This window comes from Trachypithecus francoisi, unplaced genomic scaffold (assembly GCF_009764315.1).
Source record: "Trachypithecus francoisi isolate TF-2019V2 unplaced genomic scaffold, Tfra_2.0 Lachesis_group5, whole genome shotgun sequence".
In the NCBI taxonomy this organism is placed as follows: Eukaryota; Metazoa; Chordata; class Mammalia; order Primates; family Cercopithecidae; genus Trachypithecus; species Trachypithecus francoisi.
This window is the reverse complement of record NW_022681470.1, coordinates 133,477,841-133,498,859: the sequence shown is the minus strand read 5'-3', so window position 1 is coordinate 133,498,859 and position 21,019 is coordinate 133,477,841. Positions and strand designations below refer to the sequence as shown.

The following is a 21,019-nucleotide window of genomic DNA, read 5'->3' as shown; positions in this document are numbered from 1 at the left end:
CGTCTGCCACCACACCGGCTAACTCAACCTGGCTATTTTTTTAAAAAAATTTTTTATAGAGACAGGGTCTCACTATGTTGCCTATTATTATTATTTTATTTGAGACAGTCTTGCTCTGTCGCCCAGGCTGGAGTGTAGCAGTGCGATCTTGGCTCACTGCAAACCTCGCTTCCTGGCTTCAAGTGATTCTCCTGCGTCATCCTCCCTAGTAGCTGGGATTACATGTGCATACCATCATGCCTGGCTAATTTTTGTATCTTTAGTAGAGATGGGGTTTCACTGTTTTGGCCGGACTGGTCTCGAACTCCTGACCTCAAATGATCTGCCCACCTCAGCCTCCCAAAGTATTGAGATTACAGGCGTAAGCCACCTTGCCCAGCCCCATTATTTGTTTTTTTTTTAGAGACAGGGTCTCACTCTGTCCCCCAGGCTGGAGTGCAGTGGTGCAGTCACAGCTCACTGCAGCCTCGAACTCCTGAGCTCAAGTGATCCTCCAGCTTCAGCCTCCTGAGTATCTGAGACTACAGATGCACACCCACACACCCTGATAATTTTTAATTTTTGTAGACATGGGGTCTCACTATGTTGCCCAGCTAGTCTCTAACTTCTGGTCTCAAGAGATCCTCCTGCCTTGGCCTCCCACAGTGTTGGGATTATAGGCGTGAGCCACCACGCCTAGCCTAGGGGACAATTCTTTATTGCCCCTCATGACTTCTGGTGGCTCCAGGCTATCAGAGTGGTCAACTTCACCTCCATCTTCTTAGAGTGCTGGTTGGATTCAAGAATTAAACTGACGTAAAATTGATTAACAGGAAAAAAACCATACACATTTATTTATTTGTTTGTTTGTTTGTTTGTTTGTTTTGAGACAGAGTCTCACTCTGTCACCCAGGGTGGAGTGCAGTGGCTCGACCTTGGCTCACTGCAACCTCTGCCTCCTGGGTTCTAGTGATTCTCCTGCCTCAGCCTCCCAGGTAGCTGGTATAACAGGCTCCTGCCACCACAACCAGCTAATTTTTGTATTTTTAGTAGGGATGGTGTTTCGCCCTATTGGCCAGGCCAGTCTTGAACTCCTGACCTCAGGTGATCCACCCACCTCGGTCTCCCAATGTGCTGGGATTACAGGTGTGAGCCACCACACCTGGCCGACATACATTTACTAATACAAGTTTTTTACATGGCACAAGAACCCTCATAAGGAAATAAGGACCCACAAAAGCAACTAGAGTCATTTACTTATATATTGAATTGGACAAAGAACAGTAAATTGTGGCTGGGGACAGTGGCTCACGACTGTAATCCCAGCACTTTGTGAGGCTGAGATGGGAGGATCACTTGAGTCCAGGAGTTCAACACCAGCCTGGGTAATGTAGTGAGACCAAAAATAAAAGCTTAAAAATTAGCCGGGTGTGGTGGTGTGTGACTGTGGTCCTAGCGGGAGGATCACTTAAACCCAGGAGGTCGAGGCTACAGTGAGCCATGGTTGCACCACCACACTCCAGCTTGGGCGACAGAGCAAGACCCTGTCTGAAGAAGAAAAGTGAGATTTGAATCTGTGATTTCCTCTCTGCTAGGCCCTCATCGGTGATCAGTACGGCCCCTGTGTGGTTCCCTCGCGGATCGATGAGAAGGAGTGGGAGGTGTTGAGGGCCCATCTGACTGCCAGGCCAAGTGACCTGGTGCTGGTGGCATGACACTTCTGGAGGGATGAGAATGCCGTTCCTCCCACCTACGTCCTGCAGGCACCAGGTGCTGGGGAGGCCTGTGAACCAGAGGAGGCTACCCTAACCTCTGTCCTACTCTCTGGAGCCCAGGAGGCCCGCAGGCTGGGGCTCATCACCCAGGAGCAGTGGCAGCGCTACCACCGGTCAGGTGAGGCGGCGGGGACTCCCCTTGGAGATCCACATGAAACTGACTGCGTGTTCAGAATATGCATCCCCTGCTGGCAAAAATGCAACAGTCTGCATTTCTTGCAAATGCCAAACCAGTCGACCTCTGGTCCCTCGGCTCTGAGAAAGGCTGTTTTACTGATCCAAAATAGTTCAGCCACGTTCCTGATCAGTCTTGGTCTCAGGATCTTCCTCTCCTTGCTGGCTCTTTCTTCTCGTCTCCCAGGGAGGCTCCTGGCACGGGGGGGTGTATTAGTCTGTTCTCACGCCACTAATAAAGACATACTTGAGGCTGGGTAATTTACAAAGAAAAAAGGTTTAATGGACTCACAATTCCACATGGCTGGGGAGGCCTCACAATCATGGCAGAAGGCAAAGGAGAAGCAAAGGCACGTCTTACATGGTGGCAGGTAAAACAGAGTGAGAGCCAAGCAAAAGGGGAAACTCCTTATAAAACCATCAGATCCCGTGAGACTTATTCACTACCATGAGAACAGTATGGGGGAACCACCCCCCATGATTCAGTTATCTCCCACCAGGTCCCTCCCACAACACGTGTGAATTATGGGAGCTACAATTCAAGATGAGATTTGGGTGGGGACACAGCCAAACCAGATCGGGGGAGCCATCCAGGGTGACTACCATCCTAGTTTGCCTGGGATGAAGGGGTTCCTAGGATGCAGGATTTGTAGTACTAAAATCTGGCAGGCTGGGCCCAGTGGTGCCTACCTGTAATCCCAGCATTTTGGAAGGCTGAGGCAGGAGAATCACTTGAGTTCAGGAGTTCAAGATCAGCCTGGGCAATATAGTGATACCTCATCTCTACAAAAACAAGCAAACAAAACTTTTAAAAATTTGCCAAATGTGGTGGTGCAGGCCTGTAATCCCAGTTACTCAGGAGGCTGAGGCAGGAGGATTGCTTGAGACCAGGAGGCAGAGGCTGTGGTGAGCCGAGATCATGCCACTGCACTCCAACCGGGGTTACAGAAAGAGACCTGTCTAGAAAAACAAAACCAGAAACAAAAACAAAACTAACTGGGCATGGTGGTGCATGCCTATAGCCCCAGCTACTCATGAGGCTGAGATGAGAGGATCGCTTAAGCCCAGGAGTTGGAGGCTGCGTTGAGCTATGACCTTGCCACTGTACTCCAGCAAGGGTGACAGAGTGAGACCCTGTCTCTAAATCAATCAATCAATAAATTAATTAAATAAAATACAGTCTACACTTGAGCAACATAGTGTTTAGGGACTCTAACCCCTTGCACCGTCGAAAATCTGTGTATAACTTTTGACTCCCCCAAAACATAGCTACTGATAGCCTACCAATAACATAAATTGTTGACCAGGTGTGGTGGCTCATGCCTGTAATCCCAGCACTTTGGGAGGCTGAGGTGGGTGGATTACTTGAACCCTGAGTTGGAGACCAGCCTGGGCAACATGGCAAAACCCCACCTTTATTTTTTTTAAAAAAATTAAAATTAGTTGGGTGTGGTGGTGCACACCTGTAGTCCCAGCTACTCAGGAGGGTGAGGTGGGAGGATTTTGTCAGCCTAGGAGGTGGAGGTTGCAGTGAACCAAGATTGTAGCACTGCACTTCAGTCTGGTCGATAGAGTGAGACCCCGCATCAAACAAACAAACATAAACAGTTGGCCGGGTGCGGTGGCTCATGCCTGTAATCCCAGCACTTTGGGAGGCTGAGGCGGATGGATCATGAGGTCAGGAGTTCAAGACTAGCCTGGCCAACATAGTGAAACCCTGTCTCTACTAAAAATACAAAAATTAGCTGGGCATGGTAGTGAGCACCTGTAGTCCCAGCTACTCGGGAGACTGAGGCAGGAGAATAGCTTGAACCCAGGAGGCAGAGGTTGTGGTGAGCCGAGATACCACCACTGCACTCTAGCCTGGCAGCAGAGCGAGACTCTGTCTAAAAGAAAAACAAACGAACAAACAGTCGATGAACACATATTTTGTATGTTCTATCTATCATATCCTGTTTTCTTATAATAAAGTAAGCTAGAGAGAAGCAAATGTTATTACAAAAATCACAAGGAAGAGAAAATATGTTTGCTGTTGCTTAAGCATAAGTGGTTCATCAGTCACAAAGGTCTTCATCCTTGTCATCTTCACCTTGAGTAGGAAGAGGAGGGGTTGGTCTTGCTGTCTCAGAGATGGTAGAGGCAGAAGAAACTTGACCTGTGTAGTTCAAGCCCATGTTCTTCAGTGGCCAGCTGCATACAATTCAGTGGTAATTATTACATTCGGCCGGGCGCGGTGGCTCAAGCCTGTAATCCCAGCACTTTGGGAGGCCGAGACGGGCGGATCACGAGGTCATGAATCGAGACCATCCTGGCTAATACGTGAACCCCGTCTCTACTAAAATACACAAACAGCCGGGCGGTTGCGGGCGCCTGTAGTCCGCTACTTGGGAGGCTGAGGCAGGAGAATGGCGGAAACCCAGGAGGCGGAGCTTGCAGTGAGCTGAGATCTGGCCACTGCACTCCAGTCCGTGGCGACAGAGCGAGACTCCGCCTCAAAAAAAAAAAAAAAAAAAAAAAAAAAAAATTATTACATTCACTGTGATCTGTAACTGCCAACTCTGTCTAGTTCCAAGACATTTTCTTTTCTTTTTCTTTTTCTGTCTTTCTTCTTCTTCTTTTTTTGGGGGGGATGGAGTCTCGCTCTGTTGCCCAGGCTGGAGTCTCGCTCTGTTGCCCAGGCTGGAGTGCAGTGGTGCAATCTCAGCTCACTGCAAACTCCACCTCCTGGGTTCAAGCGATTCTCCTGCCTCGGCCTCCTGAGTAGCCGGGATTATAGGCACGCGCCACCTCACCTGGCTAATTTTTGTATTTTTAGTAGAGACGGGGTTTCCCCATGTTGCTCAGGCTGGTCTCTAACTCCTGACCTCTTGATCGGCCTGCCTTAGCCTCCCAAAGTGCTGGGATTACAGGTATGAGCACCCGTGCCTGCCTGACATTTTCTTTGTACTTACTTATTTTATTTTATTTTTTGAGACAAGGTCTTACTCTGTTGCCCAGGCTGGAGTGCAGTGGCACAATCACGGCTCAGTGTGGCCTCCAGCTCCTGGGCTCAAGCAATCTTCCCACCTCAGCCTCCTCAGTAGCTGGGACCGCAGTCACACACCATCACAGGCCACTAACTTATTTTCTGTAGAGACGGGGTTTTGCCATGTTGCCCAGGCTGGTCTCGAACTCCTGAGCTCAAGCGATTGTCCAGCCTTTGTCTCCCAAAGTGCTGAGATTACAGGCGTGAACTACACCTGGCCCTCCAAGACATTTTCATCACCCCAAAAGAAGCCCTACCCATTAAACACTCCCCATCTCCCCTCTCCCAGCGCAGGCCACCATCACTCTGCTTTCTGTCTCTGTTAATTTGCCTGTTCTGGACATTTCATGTCAATGGAATCTCACACTACATGGCCTTTTGTGTCTGGCTTCTCTCACTCGGCACCATAGTTTTGAGGTTCATCCACATTTTAACACTTGTGAGTACTTCATCCATTTCAATGGCTGAATAGTATCCCATTGTGTGGAAGGACCATATTTTCTTTATCCATTCATCTGTTGATGGATGTTTCTTTTGATTTCTTTTGTTTTTGAGATGGAGTCTTGCTCTGTCGCACAGGCTGAAGTGCAGTGACATGATCTTGGCTCACTGCAACCTCCACCTCCCAGGTTCAAGCGATTCTCCTGTCTTAGCCTCTTGAGTAGTTGGGATTACAGGCGTGTGCCGTCATGCCAGGCTAATTTTTGTATTTTTAGTAGTGACGGGGTTTCACCATGTTGACCAGGCTGATCTCGAACTCCTGACCTCAGGTGATCTGCCTGCCTTGGCCTCCCAAAGTGCTGGGATTACAGGCGTGAGACCCCGCACCCAGCCTGTTGATGGATGTTTGGATTGTTTCTGTCTTTTGGCTGTTGTGAATGGTGTTGTTACAAGCAAGGGTGTATTAATATTTGTTGGAGTCTCTGTTTTCAGGTCTTTTCAGCAGATACCTGGGAGTGGAATTGCTGGGTGCGATAGTAATTCCATGGTTCACTTTTTGAGGATGACAGTATTGTTTTACAGTGTGCCTACTCCTCACATGGGGCCTCTGTGCTGCCTACCCTGAGGGGTCTTTTTGATTAATAATGGCTAAATCAGGCCGGGCGCAGTAGCTCACGTCTGTAATCCCAAGCACTTTGGGAGGCCAAGGCTGGAGAATTGCTTGAGCTCAGGAGTTGGAGACCAGCCTGGACAACATAGCAAGACCCCATCTCTAAAACAAAAACAAAAACAAAAATTAGCCGGGTGTACTGGTGTATGCCTGTAATCCCAGCTATTTGGGAGGCTGAGGTGGAAGGATCGCTTGAGCCTGGGTGGCGGAGGTTGCAGTGAGCCAAGATCGCGCCACTCCACTCCAGCCTGGGAGACAGAGTGAGACCATGTCTTAATAATAATAAGAGTAAGAATAATGGCTTAGGCCGGGCGCGGTCACTCATGCCTGTAATCCCAGCACTTTGGGAGGCCCAGACAGGCGGATCACGAGGTCAGGAGATTGAAACCATCCTGGCTAACACGGTGAAACCCTGTCTCTATAAAAAGTAGAAAAATTAACTGGGCGTGGTGGCAGGTGCCTATAGTCCCAGCTACTCGGGAGACTGAGGCAGGAGAGTGGCAGGTGAACCCAGGAGGCGGAGGTTGTGGTGAGCCGAGATCATGTCATTGCACTCCAGCCTGGGTGACAAGAGCGAAACTCTGTCTCTCTCTTTCTTTAAGAATAATGGCTTAATTAGTGTAACTCTGAGTGCAGTCACTGGACCAGCAAGCCTTGGCTTGTTGCAAATGCAAACTCCGGGGCCCCACTCAGATCTGCTGAATCACTTCTGGAGGTGGGGTCCAGCCATGCGGGTCTTTTCGAGTCTCGCAGGTCAGACTCTGGTACACGTTAATCTTGAGAACCGATGCACGTCCCCCAGCAACAGGTCTCCCAGCAACCCCATTTAGGTCAGCTGCTGACCCAATAATGACCACACTTCCTTCCCACCTTCCCCACTTTGGCAGTCATTGACTGGGAGATACAGCAGGGCCTGCTGAGCTCAGAGGACCGGGACCAGGGAGCGACCGTCTTCCTTCGAGAGATCCAAGACCCCTACAAACACATCCTTGAAGACTGCGCCCTCGGGATGGTGGACCGGCTCGCGGATGGCTGCCTGGACACTGACGCCCAGAACCTTCTCAGCAGCCTCAAGGGCCACATCACTGACATGCACCCCGGAGTCCTCAAGGCCCACCGCCTGCCATGGAGCCGCGACCTGGTAAACCCCAAGAACAAAATTCATGCCCGCTACCTGAAGGAGCTGGGTGAGCAGTTTGTGGCGAGGGCCAATCACCAGGTCCTCGAACGCCTCCGTAAGCTAGATGTGGCTGGACGGGAGTTGGCATGGCTCTACCAAGAGATCCGTCACCACCTTTGGCAGAGCTCGGAGGTCACCCAGAACTTCTGTGGACGCCAGGAACTCCTGGCCCGGCTTGGGCAGCAGCTCAGGCACGATGACAGCAAGCAGCACACCCCCCTGGTACTCTTCGGGCCCCCGGGCATCGGAAAGACGGCCCTGATGTGCAAGCTGGCTGAGCAGATGCCAAGGCTGCTCGGGCACAAAACGGTGACCGTCCTGCGGCTGCTGGGGACGTCGCAGATGAGCTCAGATGCCCGCGGCCTGCTGAAGAGCGTCTGCTTCCAGGTGTGCCTGGCCTATGGGCTGCCTTTGCCCCCTGCCCAGGTTCTGGATGCCCACACCAGGGTGGTCCAGTTTTTCCACACCCTCCTCCACACCGTCTCTTGCAGAAACTTCGAGTCTCTTGTGCTCCTGCTGGATGCTATGGATGACCTGGACTCTGTCCGCCATGCTCGGAGGGTTCCCTGGCTGCCTCTCAACTGCCCCCCGAGGGTGCACTTCATCCTCTCAGCTTGCTCAGGGGCACTGGGGGTTTTGGACACCTTGCAGCGAGTGCTCCTGGACCCGGAGGCCTACTGGGAGGTGAAGCCCCTCTCTGGAAACCAAGGCCAGGAGATGATCCAACACCTGCTGGTGGCTGCAAGGAGGACGCTGAGCCCGGTGCACACAGATTTGTTCTGGGCCAGCCTCCCGGAGTGTGGGAACCCGGGGTGGCTGAGGCTGGCCTTTGAGGAGGCCCGGAAATGGGCCTCCTTCACCGTGCCTGCACCACTGGCCACCACCGCAGAGGAAGCCACGCACCAGCTCTGCACCCGTCTGGAGCAGACACATGGGCGGCTCCTCGTGGCCCACGTGCTGGGCTACATCGTGTCTTCCCGGTAAGTCTCTGTGTTTTGAAACTCTTATTTATTTATTTATGTTTAATTTTTTATTTTTAGAGATGGGGGTCTAGTTATGTCACCCAGGCTGGAGTGCAGAGGCATGATCATAGCTCACTGCAGTCTCAAGTGATCCTCACGCCTCACCTGCTGAGTAGCTGGGACTACAGGTGTGCACCACCGTGCCCAGCAAAATATAATTTTTTAATTTTAATTTTTAGAGATGGGGTCTGACTCTGTCACCCAGACTGGAGTGCAGTGGCATGACCGTAGGTCACTACAGTCTCCAACTTCCAGGCTCAAGTGATCCTCCCATCTCAGCCTGCCGAGTAGGGTAGCGGGGACTACAGGCGTGCACCACTGTACCCAGATAAATTTTTTTTTTATTTTTGTTTTTAGAGATAGGGATCTGGCTCTGTCTCCCAGGCTGGAGTGCAGTGGCACAGTCATAGCTGACTGCAGTCTCCAACTCCGAGGCTCAAGTGATCCTTCCATCTCAGCCTGCCAAGTAGAGTAGCTGGGACTACAGGTGTGCAACACCGTGCCCAGCCAAATGCAATTTTTGTTTGTTAACTATACCTCAACAAAGCTGGGAAAATAAATCCACACATGCAAAAGAAAGAAAGGGCTGCCTACATGGTTGCTTAGCTGAGTGAAAGTCTCGGGGCTATGAATTGCAACAAACTAGGCCAGGCGCAGTGGCTCACACCTGTAATCCCAGCACTTTGGGAGGCTTAGGTGGGCAGATCACTCAAGGTCGGGAGTTGGACCAGCCTGACCAACATGGAGAAACTCTGTCTCTACTAAAAATACAAAAAAATTAGCCAGGCATGGTGGTGCATGCCTGTATTCCCAGCTACTCGGGAGGCTGAGGTAAGAGAATCACAGGAATCCAGGAGGTGGAGGTTGCAGTGAGCCAAGATCATGCCATTGCACTCCAGCCTGGGCAACAAGAGCAAAACTCCATCTCAAAAAAAAAAAAAAAAAAAAAATTGCAATCAACTTGGATCATGATAGTCTGGGGCCATTGCTCAGAGATGCCAGGTGTGGATGAGAGTCAAAAGTACATGCATATATTGCTTTTTGGATATAGCAAGAAAAAGAAAGAAAGAAAGAAAGGAAGGAAGGAAGTAAGGAAGGAAGGGAGGGAGGGAGAGAAACAGGGAAGAATGGCAAGCAGGCAGGAAGGAAGGAAGGAGAGAGAAAGGAAGGAAGGAAGGAGAAGAAGAGAGAAAGAAAGAAAGAGAAAGAAAGAAAGAGAAAGAAAGAAAGAAAGAAAAAAAAAGAAAGAAAGAAAGAAAGAAAGAAAGAAAGAAAAAGAAAGGCCTGGTATGGTGGCTCACGCCTGTAATCGCAGCACTTTGGGAGGCCAAGGCAGGTGGATCACTTGAAGTCAGGAGTTTGAGACCAGTCTGGTCAACATGGTGAAACCTTGTCTCAACTAAAAATACAAAAAATAGCCGTCATGGTGGCGGGCATCTGTAATCCCAGCTGCTCGGGAGGCTGAGGCAGGAGAATCACTTGACCCCAGGAGGCAGAGGTTGCAGCGAGCCAAGATAGTTCCCACTGTGCTTCAGCCTGGGTGACAAAGGAAGACTCCACCTCAAAAAGAAGAGAAAGAGAAAGAGAAAGAAGAAGGGAAGAACGGAAGGAAGGAAGGAAGGAAGGAGGAGGGAGGGGGGAGGGAAGGAAGTAAGTAAGAAAGAAAAGAAAAGAAAGAAGGGAGAGATAAAGGAAAGAAAGAAAGAAAGAAAAGGAAAGAAAGAGAAAGAAGGAAAGAAGAAAGGAATGAAGGAAAGAAGGAAGGAAGGGAGGAAAGGAAGGAAGGAAGGAAGGAATAAAACAAAAGCAAAAGCAAAAACAACAAGCAGTAGAGAGGAAGGGGTTAATCAGAAAGACCAAGCAGCCACAGTCCCTCCCCTGAGTCTGTCCTCTGCCAATTGGTGGAGACACCAAGGAACAAAACTTTGCCTTTACTACAACTGGCCAACAGCAAACACTCAAAACTACCATCCAAAATACTGGACGACATAGTTTTGCCTCTTCTCAGTTTTAGGGGGATTTTTGTTTTGTTTTGGTTTGTTTTTTCTCAGCCTGTGCCATTTCAGACTTTTATCAGTTACCACAGATTAATCTAGAGGGTGGTGGTCACCCCAGCGAGGAGGTCTTTCTGCTTGTTTCTTTGCCAGAAATAGAAACACATTCCTGCTAGTGCAAGAAATAAGAGAATAGGCTAGGTGAGGCCGGGCGCGGTGGCTCAAGCCTGTAATCCCAGCACTTTGGGAGGCCGAGACGGGCGGATCACGAGGTCAGGAGATCGAGACCATCCTGGCTAATACGGTGAAACCCCGTCTCTACTAAAAAAATACAAAAACTAGCCGGGCGCGTTGGCGGGCGCCTGTAGTCCAGCTACTTGGGAGGCTGAGGCAGGAGAATGGCGGGAACCGGGAGGCGGAGCTTGCAGTGAGCTGAGATCCGGCCACTGCACTCCAGCCTGGGCGACAGAGCGAGACTCCGTCTCAAAAAAAAAAAAAAAAAGAATAGGCTAGGTGCAGTGGCTCATACCTGTAATCCCAGCATTTTGGGAGGCTAAGGTGGGAGGATCACTTGAATCCAGGAGTTTGAGACCAGCCTAGGCAACACAGTGAGGCCCCTGTTTTGTTTGTTAAAAAACAAAATTTTTTAAAATTAGCTGACCATGGTGGTACGCGCCTATAGACCCAGTTACTCAGGAGGCTGAGATGGGAGGATCACTTGAGCGCAGGAGTTGAAGGCTGCGGCAAGCCATGATTGTGCCACTGCACTATAGACTGGGAGACAAAGGAAGATCTTGTCTCAAAAGAAAGAAAGAAGAAAAAGGAAGGAAGGAAAGAAGGAAGGAAGGAAAGAAGGAAGGAAGGAAGGAAGGAAGAAAGAAAGAAAGAAAGTGTGTGTGTATGAGAGAGAGAGAGACAGAGAGAGAGAGAGAAAGAGAGTGAGAGAGATCGAGATCCATTGGAGAGTTAGGGAAATTCAGGGCCGTCTTATAGCTGACTCCAGGGACATACCCCAGATTTCCCAACTGTAAGAGTACAAATACCGCCTGGGGTGCGTGGCTCACACCTGTAATCCCAGCACTTTGGGAGGCCAAGGTGGGAGAATTACTTGAGCGCAGGAGTTCAAGACCAGCCTGGGCAAAAAAATGAGAGCCCCTGCCTCAGTGAAACATAAAAACATTAGCTGGACGTGGCTCACACCTGTAGTCCCAGCTATTCAGGAGGCTGAGGCAGGAGGATTCATTGAGTCAGGAGGTCATGGCTGCGGTGAACTGTGATCATGCCACTGCACTCCGGCCTGGGCAATAGAGCAAGACCCTGTCTCCAAAAAAAAGTGCAAATAACAACTGGGGCATGTTCCAGAATAGAGGGGTGGCCCATTGGGCCATCTGGTGAAGTTGGCTTGGAGTAAGTGAGTTGTCATGGAAACTGTCATAAAAATCAGAGCAGTTTCTCCTTCTTTCTCCCTCTGGGGTCCTCTCTGCACATCAACTCCTCTTGTAGACTCTTCCTTCAGCCTCTCTGGAACTTCAGCTTGCCTTCAGCCACAGTTGGCATCAGGAGCTCATATTTCTGTGACCAGGTGCCATCTTACTGACTTTTTCTTTGGGTCCTAATTCCAAAGTACAGGGAGACAGAAATCAATTGGTCTACTTGGTCCCATGTCTGGTTCAATTAGTAAAGCCAGGTCTCTCACAGAGGTGGCAGGGAGGTGGTTTATGAAGCATGAAGATAAGATGGATGATTTTGGTTGCTCCGGTTCCATGAAAATATGTTATGCTTACACATCAGATCCATGTGGCGGGATGGTGACAGCTTCACTCTTGGAGCAGACCTGAGATCCTTCTAGGCCAGAGGTCATCACCTCAGGATAGTTCTCCCCTCCCAACCCAGAGGACACTAGCAGTGTCTGGAGGCATTTTTGGTTGTCTGACTGAGCAGGGTGGTGCTCCTGGTGTCTTTCCTGAGTGGAGTCCAGGGGTGCTGTTTAACACCCTACAGTGCAAAGGATGGTCCTACTTTAGAGAATGATCCAGCCCCAGATGTTGATAGTGCAGAGGGTAAGAAACCTTGCCTTAGCATGAGAGACCCTATCCATTCATCCATCCATCAATCTGTCCCTCCCTCCCTCCTTCCATCATCTCTGTCATCCATCAGTCCATCCACCCATCCATTCATCCATCCATCCATCATCTCGACCTTTCATCCATCCATCCATCGTCTCTATCTTCCATCCACCTATCCATCATCTCGATCTCCCATCCTTCCATCGATTCTCTCCCTGTGTTGCCTAGGCTAGTCTTGAGCTGTGGCCTCAAGCAGTCTTCCTGCCTCAGCCTCCCAAAGGTCAGGGATTACAGGCGTGGTCCACCGCACCCAGCCCACTTATCCTAATTAAAGACATGCCTTGGTGGGCCAGGGTGGAGTGGGGTGGGTGCAGTTGATTTCTGCATTATTTTCCTTGAGTTACCTCGTCCTTCCCTCCCTATACTGTCTGTCTCAGACCCCTTTGAGGTTGAGGGGTGAGCAGTTTATGGTTCTGTGGGTGTGCATGCAGAGGAAAAGATTGGCACTTTGGGAGACCAAGGAGGGTGGATCACGAGGTCAGGAGCTGGAGACCAGCCTGGCCAACATGGTAAAACCCCGTCTCTACTAAAAATACAAAAATTAGCTGAGTGTGGTGGCACGCACCTGTAGTCCCAGCTACTCAGGAGACTGAGGCAGGAGAATAACTTGAACCCGGGAGGCGGAGGTTGCAGTGAGCCAAGATCGCACCACTGTACTCCAGCCTGGGCGACAGAGCAAGACTCTGTCTCAAAAAAAAAAAAAAAAAAAAAATCGGAAAAGGTCTTCCTTGGTGAATACTGCCCTAACCGGGCTTGGGCCCTCGTGGGCGCTGTCCAAATGCTGATCCCAGGTGATGTGCTGGACACCGAGCGGGTGGCTGTATCCCTCCCTCTCTTGGCTTCTGCATCCTCCAAACGCAGAAGACATGAAATGTGCCTCAAAGCCCCACTCCTCCTCCCTTCAGGCACGGTCTCTCGGAGGCGGAGCTGAAGGATGTTTTGTCCTTGGACGATGAGGTACTGCAGGCTGTGTACCGGGACTGGACCCCGCCCAGCAAGGAGCTGCTGCGCTTCCCGCCCCTGCTGTGGGTGCGACTTCGTCGGGATCTGGGATACTACTTGGCCCAGCGGCCAGTGGATGGCTTCATCCTCCTGGCCATTGCCCACAGGTAGGTCCAGGCAGCAGTGGCAGGGGCACTGGGTGGGACCCCAAGAATGAGGAGGACTCACTGGCCAGGGCTCTTCTCAGTATCAGATCCTTCACTCCCCAGGAAATCAAGTCCAGTTAGAATTCTGACACAATTCACTCATTTTTAAAATTGAGTTGAGGCTGGACGCAGTGGCTCATGCCTATAATCCCAGCACTTTGTGGGGCCAGGGCGGGAGGATTGCTGGAGGCCACGAGTTGGAGATCAGCCTGGGCAACATAGAGAGGCCCCATCTCTACAAAAAATATAAAAAAATTAGCTAGGTGTGATGGTACACACTTGTGGTCCCAGCTACTTGGGAGACTGAGGTGGGAGGATCACTTGAGCCCAGGAGTCTGAGGCTACAGTGAGCCGTGATTGCACTGCTGCACTCCAGACTGGGTGACAGAGTGAGATTCTGTTTCAAACTAAACAACTAAACTAAACTAAACTAGGTGAAGTTCACGTAACATAAAATTCACCGTTTTATTTTATTTTATTTTACCACCATGCCTGCTATTTTTAAAATTTTTTTATAGAGACAGAGTCTCACCACATTGCCCAGGCTGGTCTCGAACTCCTGGGCTCAAGAGACACACCTACCTCAGCCTCCCAAAGTGCTGGGACTACAGGTATGAGTCACCATACCTGGCCAATTCACCACATATTATTTTATTTATTTATTTTATTATTTTTTGAGACAGAGTCTTGCTCTGTTGCCCAGGCTGGAGTGCAGCGGCACGATCTCGGCTCACTGCAACCTCTGCCTCCCAGGTTCGAGTGATTCTCCTGCCTCAGCCTCCTGAGTAGCTAGGATTACAGGCATGAGTCACCACACCTGGCTAATTTTTGTATTTTTAGTAGAGACGGTTTTCACCATTTTGGCCAGGCTGGCCTCAAGTTCCTGACCTCAGGTGATCTGCCTGCCTCGGCCTCCCAAAATGTTGGAATTACAGGCATGAGCCACTGTGCCCAACCAGAATTCACCGTTTTAAAGTAGACAATTAGCTGGTATTTTAGTACAATCACAATGTTGCACCCCTCACCTCTGTCTGTCTAGTTCCAGAACGTTTTCATCCCCCCAAAAGGTGACCCCGTCCCCATCAGCAGTCACTCCCCATTCTCCTTCCCTAACCCCTGGCAGCCACTCATCTGCTTCCTGTCTCTATGGATTTGCCTGTTCTGGGCATTTCAGATCAATGAAATCTCACACTATGTGGCCTTTTGTGTCTGGCTTCTTTCACTCAGCATCATGTTTTCAGGGCTCATCCACATTGTAGCAGGGATCAGTGCTTCCTTCCTTTTCATGGCTACATAATATTTCATTGTATGGATGGACCACGTTTTGTTTATCTTCATCTATGGATGGACACTTGCATTGTTTCTACATTTTTGCTGTTGTGAACATGCAAGTGTAAGGTTTTGTTTGAACACCTGTTTTCTTTCCTTCCCTTCCCTTCCCTTTCCCTTTCCCTTTCCCTCCCCTTTGCCTTTCCCTTTCCCTTTCCCTTCCCTTCCCTTCCCTTCCCTTCTTCCCTTCCCTTCCCTTCTTCCCTTCCCTTCTCTTCCCTTCCTCCCTTCCTCCCTCTCTGTCTCTTTCTTTCTTTCCTTCTTTCTCTTTCTTTCTTTCTTTCCTTTTTTTTTTTTTTTTGATGGAGTCCTTCTCTGTCACCCAGGCTGGAGTGCAGTGGCACCATCTCAGCTTACTGCAACCTCCACCTGGGAGGAGTGATTCTCCTGCCTCAGCCTCCTGAATAGCTGGGATTACGGGCATGCAACACCATGCCCAGCTAATTTTTGTATTTTTTTTTTTAGTACAGACAGGGTTTCATCATGTTGGCCAGGCTGGTCTCAAACTCCCGACCTCAGGTAATCTGCCCGCCTCGGCCTCCCAAAGTGGTGGGATCACAGGCATGAGCCGCTGCACCCGGCCTGAACACCTGTTTCTTAATTCTTCTGGGTATATACCCAGGAGTGGATTTGCTGGGTCAGGTGGTAAGTTATTTTATGTTTAAATTTTGGAGAAGCCCAAATGTTCCTCTTTGAAATCCCACCTGTAATTACATGCCTGAGATTACAGGCGTATAATTACAGGTGGGATTTCAAATGTATGAAATTTATGTAAGGAAAGTAAATTTATGTAAGGAAAAATAAAACATGGAGCAATTTAGAGAAAGATGTGATGTATCAAATAGCACAGGTGGCCAACAGAGTGGTTTAGGATGGCTTGGGACTGGGGAACTGCCTCCAGGAAGACAGACAGCCACCTTTGAGCTCAATGGGTCCCCCGGGTCCATCAGCCTGTGTACCCTCTCTGTAGACAGCTGGTCGAGGTGGTCCGTGAGCGCTACCTGTCGGGATCCGAGAGAGCCAAGAGGCATACCGTCCTGGCTGACTTCTTCTCAGGGACCTGGAGCCAGGGTACCAAGAAGCTCATCACTCTGCCACTCGTAGGGAAACCCCTAAACTTGGACCGAAAGGTGAAGTACCTGGGACCTCCACTCTCCACCTGCAACCTCCACCCTGCCCGGCATTGCTCACCTCCTTCCTTCCCCTTTTTGCACTTAAAACCTCCTCCTGACCTACTTCTCCTTTCCCACAGAGGGGAAGATGTCCCTTCTATCCCATTTTTTTTTTTTTGAAACAGAGTCTTGCTCTGTTGCCCAGGCTGGAGTGTGATGATGTGATCTCAGCTCACTGCAACCTCTGCCTCCTGGGTTCAAGCAACTCTCCTGCCTCAGTCTACCGAGTAGCTGGGATTACAGGCGCCCGCCACCATGCCCGGCTAATTTTCGTATTTTTGGTAGAGACAGGGTTTCACCATGTTGGCCAGGCTGGTCTCGAACTCCTGCCTCCTGGGCAACAGAGAGAAACTCTGTCTCAAAAACAAACAAACAAACAAACAAACAAACAAACAAAGTTCAGAGTTATTGTGAACTCTTCTCCCTGATGTTAAAATCTTATATAACTGTTGTATAATGATTACAACTAGGAAATTACACTTTTAATTCTTTGGTTACAGCTTGATGTTTCTTTTTCTCTGTCTCCCCTGCTGGACTGGGGAGGCTGGAGACAGGACCAGACTCTATTATTTTTTTGGTGCTGACCTTCCTTCCTTCCTTCCTTCCTTCCTTCCTTCCTTCCTTCCTTCCTTCCTTCCTTCCTTCCTTTCTTCTTCCTTCCTTCCAACGGAGTCTTGCTGTCACCCGGGCTGGAGTGCAGTGGCATGATCTCAGGTCACTACAGCCTCCGCTTCCCCGGTTCAAGCGGTTCTCCCGCCTCAGCTTCCCTAGTAGCTGGAACTACAGGTGTGCCACTGTACCTGGCTAAGTTTTGTATTTTTAGTAGAGGCAGGGTTTTGCCATGTTGGCCGGGCTGGTCTCAAACTCCTGGTCTCAAGTGATCTGCCTGCCTTGGCCTCCCAAAGGGCTGAGATTACAGGCATGTAATTACAGGTAGGACTACCACACCAAGCCTGGTGCTGACCCTTCTCCTCTCCAATGACCCAGAGGCCCATTCACAAATCCTCTCCTGTGTGCCCAGAGTTTCTGCAGGCTCAGCTTCATCCTGTCTCTCCAGGGCATGGTCTGAGCCTGTTTCATTCACTTAGCCTCTCAGTCTCTTGCCCTAGTGCCTCCTCCCAAGGATGCTTCTGACCATTCAATCTGATTATGCCTCTTGTCTAAAACCTTCCATAGCTCCCCAGTGCCCTCAGTCTTGAGCCTGACCTACCCAGCCTGATATTCAGTGCCTTCATGATCTGCTGCTTATAAGCTCCCTACTCTCATTCCCCACCAGCATCCCATAACCTGCTTTGTATAATTCAGTCCTCCTAAACTCAGCCTGCTCTTTCACACCTCCAGGCCTTTGCCCATGCTGTTCCCTTGCCCTGGAATGCCATTGTCTTCTGACACATTTTGCCACATAGATGCCCACTTAATTCTGAGGCTCAGTTCCAATGCCTCTACCTTCAGGAAACATTCCCTATTCCTCCCGGAAAGTCCCATGACCTCTGGCTTCGATTCTCTGAGTCCCAAAAGTCGTCCTCTGCCCCAGCCCTGACCAATGGGCACACGGGAGTATGTCTGTCTGACATTACATTCTCATCCTCTCCAGCACTGTCTGGAGCATGAGGTGAATGAATGAGCTTGTGTGTGGAGTGAATGAATGGGCTTGTGTCCAAGCTGCAGTCTCCCTTCTCCTCTGCCAGGTGGCCCCTCAGCCTCTGTGGTTCTCAGACACGGTTGCAAACCTGCGGAAGCTGAAGGAATTGCCTTATCATCTGCTTCACTCGGGCCGCCTGGAGGAACTGAAACAGGAGGTTCTGGGTAAGGGCTTCCCCCATCTCAGGGGACTGAGCCTGGTGACCGCACCACGCTCCAGCCTTCTGGAGCCTGGGGAGAGTGAAGGGCAAACGTGGAAATCCTTCGTGCCTCCTAAGGCAGAGGTTCTCACAAGGGGCAATTCTACACCCAGGGAATGCCTCACAGTGTCCGCAGATAGTTTTGGTTGTCACAGCTAGGGGAGAAGGCGCTACTTGAATCTGGGGGTGGAGGCCAGGGATGCTGCTCAATGCCCTACAGTGCACAGGACACCCCACCACAGAGAATAATCTAGCTTCAAATGTTGTTAGCGCATAGGGTGAAAATCCCTGCCTTATCATGAGAGACCCTATCTGTCTGTCTGTCTGTCTATTTGTCAATCCATCCATCCATCCATCCATCCATCCATCCATCCATCCATTTATCCACCCATCTTTCTGTCCATCTATCCATCTATCCATTCATCCATTCATCTATGCATCCATCTAACCTTCCAACCATCCAACCAGCTATCTGTTTATTCGCCCATCCTTTTGTCTGTCCATTCATCCACCTAGCCATCCATTCATCTATTTATCCACCCATCTTCTGTTTGTCCATCCATACATCCATCCGTCCACTCATCCACCTCTATCTATCCATCTAACTATCAATTTATCCACCTGTCCATCCATCTATCCATCTAACTATCCATTTATCCACCCATCCATCTATGATCTCCTTATTGAGCCGTGAGCTAGTTCTAACCATCCATCCATCCATCCATCCATCCATCCATCCATCCATTTATCCACTCATCCTTCTGTCTATCCATCCATCCATCCATCCATCATTCTATCTATCTATCCATCCACCCATCTATATGTCCATTATCTATTCATTCATCTACCTTTCTGGTCATCCATCCATCCATCCATCCACCCATTATTCTATCCATCCACTCACATATCTTTCTGTTTGTCCATCCAAGCATCAATCCACCCAACTATCTATCTATCTATCTAACTATCTATCTATTCACCCATCCCTCTGATCCTCAACCAGAAGAGATTCTGCCCTCCCAGGGGACACTTGACAATGTCTGCAGACATGTTTGATTGTCACACTTGGGGTGGGAGTGCTACTGGTATCTGGTGGGTGGAGACCAGGGATGCTGCTTTACATCCCACAGTGCATAGTTCAGCCCCTTACCGCAGAGAATGATCCTGCCCCATTGTCACTACTGCTGAGCCTGAGATGCCCTGGAGGAAATGGAGAGATGATTCTCCCCTCCCAGGATGAACTGGAGGGAGGTAGGCACTTCCCACATCCTCCCCTCTTCTCTCCCTCAGGCAGCATGAGCTGGATCTCCTGCCGGGGCATCTCTGGGGGCATCGAAGACCTGCTAGACGACTTTGACCTGTGTGCCCCTCACCTGGACTCTCCTGAGGTTGGCCTGGTCCGTGAAGCCCTCCAGCTCTGCCGCCCTGCTGTGGAACTCCGAGGCATGGGTGAGTCCAGATGGCCTGGACAGGAGTGATCAGGACGGGCACTGACTTCTAGAAACACGCTCTCCTCATTGAGTCATGAGCTGGATTTTCATCAACCCTCATACCTTTCCTGTCTAAACATGTGAATTTTTCCCCAGCACTGTTTCTATAATTTTTTTTTTTGACACGTGGTATCGCTGTGTCACCCAGGCTGGCGTGCAGTGGTGCAATCATAGCCTACTGTAGCCTCAAACTCCTGGGTTCAAATGATCCTCCCACCTCAGCCTCCTGAGTAGCTAGGACCACAGGTCCACAGGTATGCACCACTGTGCCTTGCTAATTTTTCTATTTTTTGTAGAGACGGGGTCTTACTGTGTTGCCCAGGCTAGTCTCAAACTCCTGGGCTTAAGTGATCTTGCCTCAGCCTTCCAGAGTGCTAGGATTATAGACATGAGCCACGGAACCTGGCCTAGAATTTTAAATTGAGCCTGGGAGAACTTTGGAATGAATACTACCAAAGCAGTGCCCATCCTGTCACCCTGGACTTTTCCTTAGAAAGTGCCAGGTAGGGCCAGTCGCAGTGGCTCACACCTGTAATCCCAGCACTTTGGGAAGCCGAGGCAGGCAGATCACAAGGTCAGGAGTTTGAGACCAGCCTGGTCAATATAGTGAAACCCTGTCTCTACTAAAAATACAAAAATTAGCAGGGCGTGGTGGCGGGCACCTATAGCTGCAACTACTTGGGAGGCTGAGGCAGGAGAACCGCTGGAACCCGGGAGGCGGAGGTTACAGTGAGCTGAGATCGTGCCACTGCACTCCAGCTTGGGTGACAGAGTGAGACTCCGTCAAGAAAAGAAAGAAAGAAAGAAAGAAAGAAAGAAAGGAAGGAAGGAAGGAAGGAAGGAAGGAAGGAAGGAAGGAAGGAAGGGAGGAAGGAAGGAAAGGAGCCAGATAGGAACTATTTCAAGCAAACTCTGGGAAATTATGTAAGTACATATATGATAAAAGAGAAAACAAAGTTCCCACATATTTTTTATTGATGAAATTCAAAATATAATAATAACTGAGTACAAAACTTAGGGTTTAAAGTTGGTTTTCACTATTATCTGGTCTATTGCAAACACATGGCTGTAAAAATTATTCTCAGGCTGAGCATGATGGCTTACGCCTGTAGTCCCAGCTACTTGGGAAGGTGAGGTGGGAGGATCACTTGAGCCTGGGAGGTTAAGGCTGCAGTAAACTGTAATTGCTCCCCTGGGTGACAGAGCGAGACCCTGTCTCAAAATAAACAAACCAAAAAAAAAAAAAAAAAACCCATTCCTAGCTCCCAGATGACTTGGGCAGAGTCTGGCCCTCAGATTGCCATTTGCTACTCCCTGTCCTAGAGCTTGAAGAATCTCTCCAAGTCTTCAGACGCTCTGGCCAGGAGGATGTTCTGTTTGGTTTTGTTTTAATTATAGCAAAATATATGTCTTAACCATTTTTTTTTTTTTTTGAGACAGGATCTCGCTTCATTGCCCAGGCTAGAGCACGGTGGCATGATCTCAGCTCACTGCAACCTCCTCCCATCAGGCTCAAGTGATCCTCCCACCTCAGCCTCCTGAGTAGCTGGGACTACAGACATGCACCATCATGCTCGGCTAATTTTTATATATTTTGTAGAGACGGAATTTTGTCATGTTTCACAGGCAGGTCTTGAACTCCTGGACTCAAGC

At 49.7% G+C, this 21,019-nt stretch overlaps 1 protein-coding gene across 1 annotated transcript in view; it reads left to right on the top strand.

Moving 5' to 3' along the window:
- Positions 1 to 21,019, top strand: part of NWD1 (NACHT and WD repeat domain containing 1) — a 69,194-nt gene that overhangs the window by 2,307 nt on the left and 45,868 nt on the right. Inside the window, exons 2-7 of the mRNA XM_033197606.1 lie at positions 1,575 to 1,872; positions 6,952 to 8,224; positions 13,292 to 13,495; positions 15,834 to 15,993; positions 17,724 to 17,841; positions 19,167 to 19,325. Of these exons, the coding sequence (XP_033053497.1) occupies positions 7,074 to 8,224; positions 13,292 to 13,495; positions 15,834 to 15,993; positions 17,724 to 17,841; positions 19,167 to 19,325 (1,792 nt within the window). The 5' untranslated portion in view covers positions 1,575 to 1,872; positions 6,952 to 7,073. The remainder of the gene's footprint in view (positions 1 to 1,574; positions 1,873 to 6,951; positions 8,225 to 13,291; positions 13,496 to 15,833; positions 15,994 to 17,723; positions 17,842 to 19,166; positions 19,326 to 21,019) is intronic.